The 14,648-nt window shown below is 49.5% G+C and overlaps 1 protein-coding gene across 3 annotated transcripts in view; it reads right to left on the bottom strand.

The window, feature by feature from the left end:
- The window catches only part of NTM (neurotrimin), a 631,724-nt gene that overhangs the window by 26,055 nt on the left and 591,021 nt on the right, over positions 1 to 14,648 (bottom strand). For all 3 annotated transcript variants that reach the window (XM_067564047.1, XM_067564057.1, XM_067564063.1), the window contains 2 exons: positions 4,977 to 5,111; positions 3,389 to 3,509 (listed from right to left, as the gene is read on the bottom strand). In XM_067564047.1, coding sequence (XP_067420148.1) covers positions 3,389 to 3,509; positions 4,977 to 5,111 — 256 coding nt within the window. The remainder of the gene's footprint in view (positions 1 to 3,388; positions 3,510 to 4,976; positions 5,112 to 14,648) is intronic.

Genomic DNA, 14,648 nt, shown 5'->3' with positions numbered 1-14,648 from the left:
TTCTCCCAGACCCCCTTTCTCCATACAATCTGTCCCCCAGGCCTTTGGGGAAACCCTGGCAGTGTGTCTACTGGGCCCCAGTATTGCTGCTAAATCCAGGCATGCGTTCCAGGGCATATCAGAGAGCAGCCCCAGAACGGGATTGGTATGAATGGAGCTGTGGTTTTGGGTTCTGCAAACACGTTGCTGAGCTCCCTGGTGCCCGCAAAAACCTTCCCAGAGAGGAGACCAGAGACAGAGACAGAGGGAGATGGAGGAAACTGAGTGAGAATTGTGCAGTAGTTTTCAAACTTTTTAGGCTGCACACCCCTTTCCAAATAATATAGTCTACTGCATACCCCCAGTCTGAGATAGGGTCATAATATACCTGTGGTTAGATTGCCAAGTCTTACTAAATAAAATGTCTTGTCTGCCATTAGAGGATTTGTCTCGTGTACCCCAGTTTGAAAACCACTGTGGGAGGAAGAGGCCTGGGAGATCATGCTGGATGGATGAAATGGTCTAGTGGGGGCTCACAGAGATGGGAGGAGCTGGCATTGCTTTCGGGAGACACCACTGAGGTGCAACAAAGAGAGAAGAGAAAACCAGGCGGACAACTAGAAGAGGAAGGAGCCATGCATGGGACTGAAGACAGGGGGATTGAAGAGACATCAGGCAAAGGAGCCGGTAATCCAATTCTTGGCTCCCCCAGAACTCCAGCAAAGTTCTGATCTGGCTCAGAAAAAGGTCTGAAACCCAAGTCTTCTCTTGATTTGAGTCAAACCTATTTGTCCCACCCTTATAGCCAAAGGAGTGCTGAGTTTAGTCCCGTTGTTCAATTCAAACCACGAGCCAGGAGATCCCACTCCAGAGAGCCCTTTCCGGCTAGCAGAGCATGACGTGTGCCTGGCTAGACCTGGGAAGATTGTGATGTGGCAGGAAACCCTATGCAAAGGAATCCTAACACTCCCAACAAATACCTTGCCCACAGGAACCCTAGCCCTGGGGCTGGAAGCCCATTCTAACCCTAGGACAGGGAGCCCTTCCCCTTGCTCCAAGAACCCCACCCACAGGAACCCCTAGGGTACGGCAGGGAGAAAGGAGGCGAACCAAGGAAATGGGTCACAGCTGGATGGTGCTGCCCTGTCTCTGGCTAAACGCCAGCACTTTGTGATACTTTGCAAGTCCGCCAATCACTGATCTTTTGTTTCATTGTTTCCCTCTCCTCTGCAGCATCTCTATTTCTTCAGACGCTCTGGTGTTTTTTACTAGCTAATTCCTCCCAGTGGGTGCCTGCTCTCCATTACCACCATCCCAGCTTGCTTCAGGTCTTGATTGACAACACACAGTAGCATTTGGCTTCAGAATGAATATGAATGTTATTCATATCTGTGGTTGAAAGGCCAGCACAATATGGCCTACTTCTGAGAAATGCTGAGCCTGATGGGAAAATATCCTCCAATTAGTATTTTAAACCCATCTCTCCATTCCTGGGATGTGCTAAAAACACCCAGACAAATGAAACAACCAGCACAGCTGGCGTAGGGTCTACAAAAAGAGATATCTAGCTAATCTTATGTTCATATGATATCATAGGATCTGTGCGCCACTCAAGCTGTTTTAACATATTTATCGCCACAACACCCCCATGAGGTAGGGCGGTGCTGTTACCCCCATTTCACAGAGGGGGAAGCAAAGCACAGAGAAACTAAGTGACTTGTCTAAGGTCCCACAGAAAAGTGGCATTGGTGGGAACTGGCCACTGGCCTGACAAATCCCCGGCTGGCACCCTAACCACCAGACTATCCTTTTTCACTTCCCTTTGGGCATGATTCTGGCATGAGAAGTGTTGAAGTCCCAGTTGCTTGACCACAGTTTTGGGACCTAGCATAGCTTAAGTTGCTCGCTTAACCATTTTGGCCTTAGCAGCCTGACAACAATAAGGACCTGACATTTCTTCTGCCATTTCAAAGGAACTGGACCAAGAGCATCTTAAGTCTGAAAGGGCGCATATTTCCAAAGCCCCTGCATTTCCAAAGCCTGGATTTGTGCTTCCAATCAGACTCTCAGCACTCTCAGGCAAGGAACCATGCTCTCTTCACCAAGGGAGGGAAGAATAACTTTTAGTGCCATTTTACAGATGGAGAAAAGGAGGCACAAAGAGCATAACGGTTTGCCCCCAGCTCATCCAATGGGACACTCGCCGTCAGGAGTTGAAGCTAGGTTAACTGACTCCCAGCCCACTTCTGTGACCACTCGATCACGCTGGCCGCCGTAGGCCCACAAATGCCATTGGCACATGCGGCACGGGGCCCGCACATCTGAATTCAGGGGGACCAAATTTAGAACGCAGGATTAAGGCCACTTTGAAAAAAATTGCCCAGAAGATCCATTCCCAGGCAGGAAAACTAACCTCAGAGTTCAGATACTCGATATTGTGGAGGCAAAGTGGAATTAAATATAAATTCATGGCCTGATTTTAATTCAGGTCAAACCACTGCAGCTCCTGTTGGAATGGATGCGTGCAGCACGTGCTCAGCACCCGTACAGATCAGGTTATTAGTGCAGAGATGGGCCCAATACAAAAGTCCAGATTCAAATCCTACCCACGCTGGGGAAAATCAGGCTCAGAATCCAGATCAGAATTTAGCAGCTGGCTCCTGTGTCTATAAAGGGCTGAATCAGTTGGATCTGAACTCTACCAGTCTCTGAACAACAGGCAAGTTTGCATCCGGATCTAAACATGTCACCTTGGGCCCATGTGTAATTAGCTGCTGGTCTTTTCCCCTTTGCTGCCAGGAGCTCTGGCCTCTCAATCTCTCCAAAAGCCTCTTTTTTAAGGGCTAAACAAGATTTGGGGAGAATAAATGGTTCCGCATCTGGCTTCTTCTCCATTCTCCTCGTCATTTATTAAAACACCTGGGACAGAAGGATGCTCAATATTGAATTATTGTACCCCGTGCCTGAAAATGGCACCTTGATGCACTTCAGGAAGAGGCTGGCCGCTTTCCCTGTGCCTTCCTTGACATGATGTTTTTATGGCTCTTTTTTTGCAGCGGGGGATCTTCAGTGAATCATAACAGCTATCCTGGCGAGAGCCTCTTACAACAGCGCTACAACCGAGGGGTCTGTTCCCCACCTCCATCCCACTCTTTTCTCCTGAAGCGAAAGAGCGTGGCTGTCACAAAGACAGGGTGAAATCAGGCCGCTGACCCATCTTTCCACCCCCCACTGATGCCAGTGCTGACAGGGGGCGCAGCCAGCCCAGGAGGCGATGCATGTAAATCCCATGGGAACTGCAGCAGACAGTTTTTCTGCTTAGACGGATGCCACCTTCAAGGTCTTTCCAGCTGACCTCAGTGATTCTGGGGTGTCCCCTTCCTCTCCAACCCCCATCAGATTCACCTACCTTTTGTCGTCTTTGTACCACTGGAATTCTGCGGAGGGGACGGCGGAGGCTTCGCACTGAAGAATGCCCTTCTGCCCCACAGGCACTCCTGTGCTCTTGGCGTCCGAGATGTATGGCGGGTCTGTGGGGACATGAGGACATGCGGGTTTCTCCCTGTAGCCTTGGACAACCCTTCCTTTCTGCCTTCATGCTGCAATCCTTTCTTTCTTCCCCACCCCGTGGTCTGAGCCAAAATAATCAGCTAGAGGCAGAAGGTCCCTGTGCCAGCTGCCCTCCTCTAGCCAACAGGAGGCTTGTTCCTGCCATTCAAGTGCTGGTTTACAGGCCCACAAGGAACTTCACGCCCAGCGCTCGCAGATGGGAAGGGAGTGAGCACACACCTCGTTCTGGGTTTCTAGCCAGCATGGGCTCTTCCGTCTGCCTGCCCCAGTTCACCAGCAGCACATGCTTATTGGAGCCTCTGGCTCTTTCCAGGGCTAACAGTTGTGTTCCTTTGGTGTGTGAGTGCATGTGCCTGTGTGTGTGCGTGCGCCCATGTGCATGTGCCTGTGCACGTTTGTCTGTGCACGTGTGTGAGCACACGCATGTGTTTGTGCATGTGCGAGCGTGCATGCATGTTTGCCCATGCATGTGTGTGTCAGCATATGCACAGGTGCTTGTGCATGTGTGAGCACAGAAACACATTTGTTTGTGCATGTGTGTGAGTGCATGCACACATTTGCCATGCATGTATGTGAGCGCATGCATAGGTATTTGTCTGGGCATGTGTGTGTGAACACATGCCATGCACCATGTGTATGCTTTTTAAGCACAGGTGCTCCTGTGCGTACCAAAGTGTGTGTCTGTAGAAGTGCATGCCCCCTGTGTGTCTGTGCTTATTTGTGTTGGAGTGCACGCACTGTATGTGTGCGTAGAGGTGCCAGGAGGGCTGAGTTTTCTTCACCCACTCTCTTAGCAGCAGCATTTCTGCTCATTATTTATTTTTAAATTCCCACTTGTTGCTCAGTTCCCGCTTCCCATCTCCCCAGAGGTTATCAACACAGCATCTCACCATGGACTGCAAAAACACAGAAGGAGCCAGGAAGGCGGGGGAGTGGAAAAAAAGAGTTCAAAACCCAAACTAATGGAGAAAACATGCACTGCCTTTCCCAGCCCATCCTGTGTCTGCCCCCCAGCTCTCTGGAAGGATGCCCCCAGCCCACCCCAGCCCGCCCTCTCTTTCCCTACTCCAGCCCCCGGCACAAACATCCCTTTTCCCCTGCAAGGACACATCCAGCCGCCTCACAGCCCTTCCCAACCCCAGCCACATGCAGACACACCACGTCCCCTGCACGGATACATCCTGTCCTGGCCTCCGTGCAGACAGAATGAGCCTTCCCTGCTCCCAGCCCCCTGCACAGGCCCAGACTATGCACCTTCTCTTTGGGCAGCCGTACAGACCTAGCGTGAAGAGACAATGACCTGTTCCCCTCCCCATAGCTTTGGGTAGGGGTTATCCTTTCCTTGCCAGCCGCCCTGTCTCTGCTAACCGCCTGCCCTGGAGTCTCCGACAGGCCACAGCCAAGAGCTGGTATCTGAGATTACTTACAGTTCACGGTGACTTTCACTCTCCGGACGACGGGAGCTGCAACGTCGTTGGACGCGCTGCACTCGTACTCGCCAGATTGCTCCCTGGTGATCCCTGTGATCTCCAGATATTCATCTTCGCTCACAAACCCCACAGCTGCAGGGGCCAGAAAGAGAAGGAGAACAGGAGCTAAGCAGCAGCCTCATGCCTGGGTTAACAGCGATGCATGTTGAAAGTCGCATGGCCCTTTAGCCACTCTACCCACCTCCATGCCAGTGGGGTTTCCTGACACAGCTCTGAACGTGCCCCGCCCCACCCTTCGCCCCCTTCTCTGTCTGATGCAAGAGAGAAACTCAACTGCTACAGTCAAGCCCCGGTGTAATAAGGAATTGTGGAGCCAGGTTTAGAAAGGTCTCATGGCGTTCCATATACAGAAGACAGCTTCCTCCTTAGCAGCATTGGTTTGCTGCTCATTCAGCATGCCCAGCTGTGTGGGAACATTCCCTTTTGTGTTAAGAGGGGAAATTCATTTCTCAGGCCCTACGGACACAGTTGATTCTCTCCCACTCTAGCAAAAACCCTGAACTGTGATCCTAAAGAGTTCACCCTCCAGAAGACTTGGGCATGGGATTCTTCATGTTGGATCTATACTGGAGGAGCTGTAGATAGAAGCTTCCCCTTAGTTCTGCTAACAGGTTGCTTCATCAAACCATAAAAATCATTCCAATTTGGTCTAAATGCAAGGCTTGAATCTCCATAACTTAGCACCAACATCAGAAGGACCCCCGAGCCACAAATTCCCCTTTCCCAGGACCTTTTACAAGCAACTTCCAATCAGCTGGGTATTAATAGCCTCTTACCATTGTAAAGCACCTTCCCATCCTGAAGGATCACAAAACACACTGAGTTATCAGTTCCTACAGAAATGCCATCCCTCTGGTGTGAAATGTAGCAGCTGTGTAATGCTAACATGGCTCCAGGCTTTAGGAGAAGAAGTGCAGGAGCTCATTGTAGGTGAAGGGTGCAATGAAACAGAAGCTGAATGAGACCATAACAGAAAAATATAGGCTTTTCTACAGTGATGCAGGGGTAAGAACTTAAAAAATGCCCAGAAAAAATGCAACTCAGATCACGTGAGGTGACAAGTATTGGGCATTTGCTCACAGCAGAGGGACTGAAAGCAGATCCCAACAAGCGGAAGGCAGTTAGAGACGTGCCAGCTCTGGTGGCCATGAAAAGGGTACAGCACTTTATAGGAATGATACATTTTCTGACCAAATTCTGTCCACACCTGGCTGCAGGAGCCTAACCCAGATGTCAGCTCACAAGGCAGGATGCTGAGTGGGACTGGGCAGGTCCACAGCAGCAAGTGTTTGACATGCTGAAACAAACGATAACCGATGCCCCTGTCCTGAAGCACTACTAGCTAGGACAGCCACGGAGACTCCAGTATGATGTGTCGGAGAAAGGATTGGGTGTAACTCTTCTGTAGGGGCAGCTGGTCGCTTATGTCGGCAGAGCCCTGTCAGAGGCTGAACAGGGGTACGGCCAAACAGAAAAAGAGCTTCTGGCTGAGGTATTTGGAGTGGAGTGATTCCATCAATACATGTTTGGCCACCCAGAACAGTGCAATCAGATCAGAAACCCCTCGAGGCATTCATGGCAAAGTTCCTTCCTAGCGCTCCGAAGAGATTGCAATGCACCTCCAGCACTCCCAGGCAGAGATCAGATATCGTCCAGGGTGACTACCGGCGTTGGCACATATACCTCACAGCAGCAAGTTGGGGAAGGGAATCAGGACATTGAATCCATTGGCATGCTTCACTAGCTCTCAGTTTCAGCAGCGAAACTGATGGAAATCAAAGAGGCTACGGAAAAGGAGAACCCACTCCAGGCAGTCAAGAGAGCAAACTAGCTGGGTGGCCAGAAGGCAAAAGCTAAGTATCGAGACGAGCAGAACTATATTTTTCAAATTATGGGTTGGGATATCAAATGGCATATCATATTCCGAGGACAGAGAGCTGTTGTTCATGCAAAAAACACATTCCTCACACTGGGGCACCGACAACCGTCTCAGACAGGCTCTCGTGCAAGTCCATGGGCCAGGAATAAATATTCAACCTCACTGTCACTGCCAGCAGCACCCCCTTCCACCCAGGCACCCTCAAACACACGCTGTTGGATTGGCTCACAGCCAGCTGAAGAGCATCACCAAGGCCACTTCCTGCACCGCTCCTCGGTTTGTCTCCCCATCCATGTACCAAACCTCTCCAGAGCGTCTTAGCCAGGAAGCTGTGAGTACAGCACAGGTGGCCCAGCTGGCTCTTGGCACTGAATGTGCCCCTATCCTATTTTTATAAGTACTTCATATTAAAAAAAAATATTCAGGCTATTCGTGCTATGCTTCCCTTGGTGCAATTCCGCTGCCCCGTTTCAAATGAAAAAGTGTGTTTGACCTTGAAAGAAGAGGGGAAAGAAAAAAAAAAAAAAGAAGCAGCAGCTTTTTTTAATAGCCCCTGAACAGGGAGAGAGTGGGATTTTTTTTTATTTATTTCTTTTAAATCTCTCTATCGCCTTTATCAGATCTCCTGCAGCTGGGCTGCTTATAATTACTGTGCAAAGCATCTCTGAGACCAGTGTCACACTTAATATTCCTATTAATTTTAAACGGTAGTCCTTGGTACATATGTGTGGCAATTGGTGTCATATTTTAATTAGGCTTGCCCTACACCATCTGAAATTAATAATAGCTCGAATTACTAGTGTAATTTATAAATTAACATTGCCGCAGCATTAGGAAATAAATTAGCTCCGGACAGCTGTTTCTGGGATTGAGTGCCAACAGCAAGGGGAACGCTCACTGGTCCCCCGGGGAGACAGAGCACTCGGCTGCTGGATGTGGGGACACAGGAGGACACGGAGTCCTACAGCTCTCCTGCCTCTCCTCTCTCCCAGGGCGATGCAGCTTGAAGAAGCACCTTTCCGTGTTAATGATGGTGTGCGTGGGGGAGAGGAGGTGCCGTCCAAATAGGTTATGACTTGAGGTGGGTGGCTGGTCGCATTTCATACATGGTCAGCTGTGTGACTATGGAAAACACACACACACACACACACACACACACACACACACACACACACACACACACACACACACACACACACACACACACACACACACCTCCCCCCCCCCCCTCTTATCTATCCATCTCTTGTAGGCAACCATACATGCACCCATCACTGTGGCATCTGAACAGTGGGTGTGATCGTGTACACTGACACAGCATTGCCCAAGAGGGTGTCTGTCTGTCTGTCTTTTTGTAATGCCCCCATCATTATAGCACAAGGTGTCAAAAGAGACCCAGATACCTGCAGAGCTACAGATGCACACGCAGACACACACATGTTCTAAGCAATCCATGTGTTCACTGCACGCAGGAGTAGACGCACACGGCACATAAGCACAGGTCACTGTGGAAGAGTGACCATAGGACCTGCACAGCAGTGCATCCTTCAGCCTCACCCCTTACCCAAAGGCCCCCTCCCTCCCCACAGAGATTCACGGAGCTGAGCTCCACCCCAAGCAAGAACCCCATCCACGGCCAGGTGGCCATCAGCTTCTTCTCCTCCCCGGCCCTGGTGGAGGGTGCAGGATTTGCCTGCCTTATGTGTGCGCGCACACCTACCATTATTTCAAAAGCTAGTTTGCAGCCATGTCTTTCTGTGCCCTGGGTTTGCAGTGCAACTGACGCATGGCCACTGCTCCTTTCACACACAGGTCTGCTATAACCAGAACGCACACACCAGTCACACACCAGCTCTAAAATGCACTGTCTGCAGCTCAGGCCCTATCCCAGAACCTGGAAAGGGGGTGAACTGCTGCATCCTGACGGAATATCGAACTCCTCAGCAGTGTGATGAATTGTTAACATCCACAGGCTTCCTAGGTCCAAGGCTGGAAACCCCATCGGACTGGCTCACTGCTAAAACTGCTGAGCTCACCAGCACCTCGCACAGCCGAAGGGCAAGATATGAAGGCGTTACCCCAAAATCAATATCCTTTGGAGACATAAAAATTGCACTTTTATATTCCTCGGGTTGTGCAGTAACGTGTGCTGCAAAAAGGTCCTCCCTTTTACGGCAGACCTAGAATTGGCTTCCTAGTAGCACAGCGCTGCCTGCTGATAAAGTACAGACACAGCCGGTGGCCTTCAGACACTCCATGTGCAAATTCCGCTCCAGTTTTGGCAAAGCAAAGATAACGAACCACTTCCTAATTAACAAAAGACCTTTCTCTGCGTGGATGGAAGTAGTTTAGTGAGCATGTACCTTATTGGCTCTCATGCCAAATAAAATTAGCCACTGGGGTGCAGGGAACCACAGTGCAAGCCTGTGGTTTGAGCCCATTGTAAGTGAGCGTCAATGTGTTTCTTTAGCATGCAACAGACTTTGTTAAATTAATGGTGAGGGTCAGCCTTCCACCCACAAAGCGAAGGAAGGTCAGAGATAAAGGCTCCCAAGTCCTTCTTTTTGTGCTCTGATAGTGCAGAAGTCGCAGATAAGTACACGATGATAACCTGCGGTGGGGTGAACCGCAACGGGTATGGGAATCCAAGTCTTTGGATGGGCACACACAAGATCTGATCCTTATCCAAATAATTCAGACTTCTAGAGCCAGCAAAGGTGGACCAGAGATACAGCAAAGTACTGAAATACAGTCCTTGCACTGTATTCAAGCACTTGCTTTTGCCCTTTCAGAGAGCGCAGGATCTGGCTTCACGTATCTCTCTACTATTAACTAGCATTATTGTAGTTTTTCAAGGCTTAACTGAAATCAGGTCCCACTGTGCTAGACGCTGTATATACTCATAATACATATGAGAGAGGTTCCCTTCCTCAAAAAGCTTACAGTCAAAGAGACAAGAGAAAGAAAGGGTAGGAGGGGGATTGGAGGGGGAACGAAAGTCACAAGGTCACAGTCTGGAACAGATCCCAAGTTTCCTGAGTCCCAGTCCAGCCATCTATCCACTAGATCCCACTGCCTCTCATCCATCTAGCCATCATTAGTTAGCTGTAACACTACAAACACTGGGAATTATTGAGACATTTGAGAAATCTAATTTGTTTCCCGACACTTATTTTCCTTTTTTGGCTCTTTGGTCTTTATTCAGCTTAAAACAATTAACCGAAAAGGGTCAGTTTCTCTTTCGTTTATGGTCAGTTTCTCATGGACTAGCACCATGCTGTTTTGCTTGGGTTTCAACACAGCAGAGAAACAATTCAATCCAAATCCTCCAGTTGTTTTTCATTAATGAGAGAAAAAAAAAATCCTGTGATCATTTCTGTGCCCATTGGGCCCCATTCTCTCTGCTCTCCCCCTCCATCAGTCAGCGGCACCTGTGCTGAGTGAGTTCAAAACAGCGCTTTTCTGCCCTGGCATCATTCCACAGTCACTGTGTGTAAAGGACAACACAAGGTACACAGCAGGGGGTACCCAGGCCATTAGGTTTTTAGAACGTTCCCTCTCCCCACTCCCCACTTTTTATTTATTTATCTTTTTAAATATACAAAACTTAAGCTTTGACTTTAAGTTCCCCTTCCCGCATAATACCATGGGTGATTCATCACTGGCACTGCAACTAGGCAGTAAATAGACGAAAAAACCTCGTATAGATATATGGAAAAGTACAGCCACCTCCTAAATCATAATACTTCATCAGTTTCCCTTTTTAACACCTTAAGTCACAGGAGTGCAGGAGGCCTTTCTGAACAGCCGGTTGTCACCGGGTTTTGGGTTTTTTAAATGGAGAGCATGTTTTGATGGACGGAGGAGCAGTAAATAAAGTAAAAAACCACAAAGCCTGTAAAACCCAAACCCGGCTGAGACCATTTAAAATGAGCGTGATGCAAAATAAATCAATGATCTACTTCCAAGCTGAAAATTCATTTTCCAGGTTCCACTTCTTCCCCCACCCCCTCAATAAAATGGGGTTTAACAGCTCTTTTGCTGTAGCATCCCCTGCTGGATAATGCTGGCCACTGTATCCGTCTAAAGAGGAAGACACAGACTGAGAATAATTGCTAACGCACTCTGCTCCGTGGCCTCTGCATTTTTGCCTATTTATAACGGGAAGTCATGTTGATATCTGGACAAATCTCATTCATTAGTGACTGCCAGGAATGGAGAAACAAATAGACTGGACCCGGGGAGCAGAGCTGGGGTTAAGCAAACACAATCTGTAAGCACAGACCGTGCTATGGTAAGAAGCAACAGAAAGCTCATGCAAACTGTGGTTGCTGAGGTCTCACAGGGCCATTAGAGAGGGAAAGGACATTTATTTACATGGAGAGTGGAGCAGGCTGGCATGAAAGGTGGCACAGGTGCGTCTGAGGATGAAGATCACCCTTGTGTAGAGATCCAGCACAGCTGTATGCACGGCTTACAGGCTGCTCAAGCAATATTTTGGGAGCTCAAGTGATGCTTCAGGCATAGGTCTCGTGCTGGCCTGCTGCAGAGGGGTAAATGTCACTCTGCAGGCTTGCTTCGCTGCGGCCCTGCTCCACTGCCACGCCAGCGTGACTCCCTTGATTACAGTGACGCGCCAGCCGTGCAAAGCTGGAATGACGCAGTGATGAATCAGGCCTGTTGTGTTTAGACACAGAATACCACCTCGGTAACTCTGTGAATGTTCCCAGTGAGAAAGGGACAGAGGGACAGCTCACAGGAAAGATATGGGGCTGTTCAAACATTCTCCTTCCCCTCTGCCGGCTGTGTGAACTGAGTCAAGGCATCTCAGCTGGGCAGAGGTATGTCATGAAACGCAGCAGCACAATGGGCACATTGGCTGGCAATCTCAGCAGAAAGGTCCAGGATTGAATGGAGCCTGGAGCCTGCCCTCTCATTTCATACACAGGGGGAGGAGGGGGGGAGGCTGACTGGCAGGGCAGCGTGTGCAGGTGAACTTCTCTGCACACCCACGTCACAGCTTCTGTAACTAGCACTGGCCTCTTCCCCAGTTCACTCTGCTGCCCTGTACCATTGGGGGGAGGAAGACAGTCTGTTAAGCTGAAATAGCCAGTCCCCGTAGAAGCTTCGAGAACTCCCTCGCCTCATTATCAGCCTCCTTCCATTCTTCCTTGTGGAATCAACTGTGTTAACTTTTAAAAGATGTCTCCGCTTGAGCACAGTTAGGAGCTGAAATATTACAGGAATTAACATTCAGCTCTCTGGTCCCTTTGAGAGCCACAAAACTGGCACAGCCAGCACCTATTATTATTGTTAATAATAATAATAAAGACATAACACAGGCCAGAAAACTGAACTGTTAAGAATTAGGTTCCATCAAATATATATTCCCCATCCATCAGATAAGTGGACACAAGATTCTTGCTTTAACTAGGCAGTGAGCCATGTTTTGCCCCCTTCAGTCCTGAGGCATGCTAGACCACCTCAAAGCAAGTGCTGAGGTTTGGTCAGATATCTTCCATTGTTTGTCATGTAGCGGGGCAATAGTGTTAGGGGACGACATTTCATTAGTTGAGTAGAGGCCTCTTCAGAAGGTCTACTATCTATCTATCCATCCATCCATCGCCTGTACCTACTTACCTACCTATCCATCCATCCATCCTCATACACGCCCAGCTCTGGCTCCAGATCTGACCCTCATCTCCATAGTATCTGAGTAACTTTTAGGCATTTCTGGGTTTAAGTCATTGATCTTTATCAGGCCAGGAAGGGAATATTCTTTCATAGATTTCACGTGTGTGTATGCCTGTGGGCGCACACGCGCGTCTGTCTGCTCTGAGAGATGCAGACGCGTCTCAGGGCGTATTATCACCTCTGGATGTCCAGTGGGGTTGCACGCTCCCAGATGTGAGGCTGCTGTTGATTCCCTTCCTTAGGCTCATCTCTTTCATGCGGCAAAGGGAGATGACCCGAGCCCCCATCAGTCCCATGCTTCCCAGAAGCAACAAGCAGGGAACCATCCATTCAATTTTAACTCAGTCATTTTAGAGGAAATGGCAGGCTGAATGTTTCGGAGCGTCTCAAAGCCACAGAGGAGAAGCACTTGTTTGTTTCAGGGATGGTGTGCCGTACACGTTCGGCAAGCCTCCCCACTCGGCCCTCCCAAGGAACCACACTTCTCCCCTGCAGCGCCCCCTCCTATTCCAGTCCGACACCTCTCCCGCAGCTGTTACTGCATCTTAAACTGATCCTACAGTGCTTCCCGCCATGCCAGCGCTGCAGCTTGACACTGCTCTGCCAACATAGCGCAGTCCTGGTGTGTGCCACTGATCAATCCCCCCGCTAAACAATGCTGCCTACAACACAACTCGACCACGCAGCAGCATTCCTGGCACCTCCCTACAGCCCTATCTAAGCCCTTCTCCTCCGGCTAGCAGCACCACCTCTGCTACTACCACTTCCTTGAACAGTGCCAGTCACCTAGTGTTTTCTCGTAATGTGTGAACAATTATCCACTACGGGCAAGGATGAGACTCTACCAAACACATTGCACAAGTGACCAGGGACTTAGCTGAACCCTAATGGCTGGAGAGGAAAAACTAGAGCAATAACCCACTATCCCAGCCAGCGTGTGTAATAACTGCATAGTGCCTGGGGCATATTTCTAAGTCACCCAAGCATCCATGTCTTCGGTTCTAGCCTTTCATTCCAAGCTCTAATGCCCAGCATGCAGGGACTGCGCAGGGAGCGGCGTATATCTTGGTGCATTCTGGAAAGGGGGAGGGTGTTGTAAGCTCGCGGTGCAGTCAGCAGCTGGCGAGAGAAGCACTGCCTCTGAGAGAGTGGATGATAACTTACGCTGTCAGGCAGAGAAGCCAAGCAGAACACGAGTGGCTGCAACAGAGCAATTAGCAAGGAACCTAGGTAAATCAGCAGGAAGCTTGTTCCTGCCCCCAGAGCCCTGTGCACGTAGAAATGTGCATTCCTGTCCTCCTTTCCCTGTCATGCACAGAGAGGTACTTCTCTATCCCCACGCCCCCCACTCACACTCACACCCTACAGGGGACGTGTGGTCCTGAGCATCGGGCAGGAAAGTCACCATCAGGGGATCTCGATTTTGTTCCACTGTGTGGCCTTGGTCAAGTCACTTGAGCGCTGCGGTGCCTCAGTTTCCCAATCTGTAAAATAGGGGTAATGACACTGACCTACTTTATAAATGGCTTTTGAGGTCCAGCAATGAAAAGCATTAGATAAATGCAAAGTATGTTAACCCCACCAGCACATACTTGTTGATTGCTTCTTTATGGTGCTCATCACCCGACTGTCTAAGACCTAATGAATTCATCCTGCTATGAGGAAGTGAAGCATTATCGCCATTATACAAATAGTGGAGCCGAGGCAGAGATTAAGTGATCTGCAAAGGCGACACAGTGAGTGAGTGGCAGAGTTGGCACAGACCCAACTTCTCTAGTGTCCTTGCCTTATGTCTTAACTAAAATGCCACCCTTTCCTCTTGCATACTCCCGTATAGCCTTATACACTCACACTGCCGACCCGCACGCTACTAGGCCCTGTCTGCACGGTGGGAACAACCATTCAGGGGGATCCAGGTACAACGCAATAAACCACTGTTCTGTCTGATAGTATAGATGGAACCAAACCATAGCTGAACCCTGTCCCCAGAACAAGGTGGCAGCATGATCCTGGGACACGGGCAAGCATGACTTGTT

The sequence above is a fragment of the Emydura macquarii genome, unplaced genomic scaffold (genome assembly GCF_026122565.2).
Source record: "Emydura macquarii macquarii isolate MOO-44397 ecotype Brisbane River unplaced genomic scaffold, CSIRO-AGI_Emac_v2 contig_312, whole genome shotgun sequence".
NCBI lineage: Eukaryota > Metazoa > Chordata > Testudines > Chelidae > Emydura > Emydura macquarii.
The sequence above is the reverse complement of the archived record's forward strand: the minus strand, read 5'-3'. Positions and strand labels throughout refer to the sequence as shown.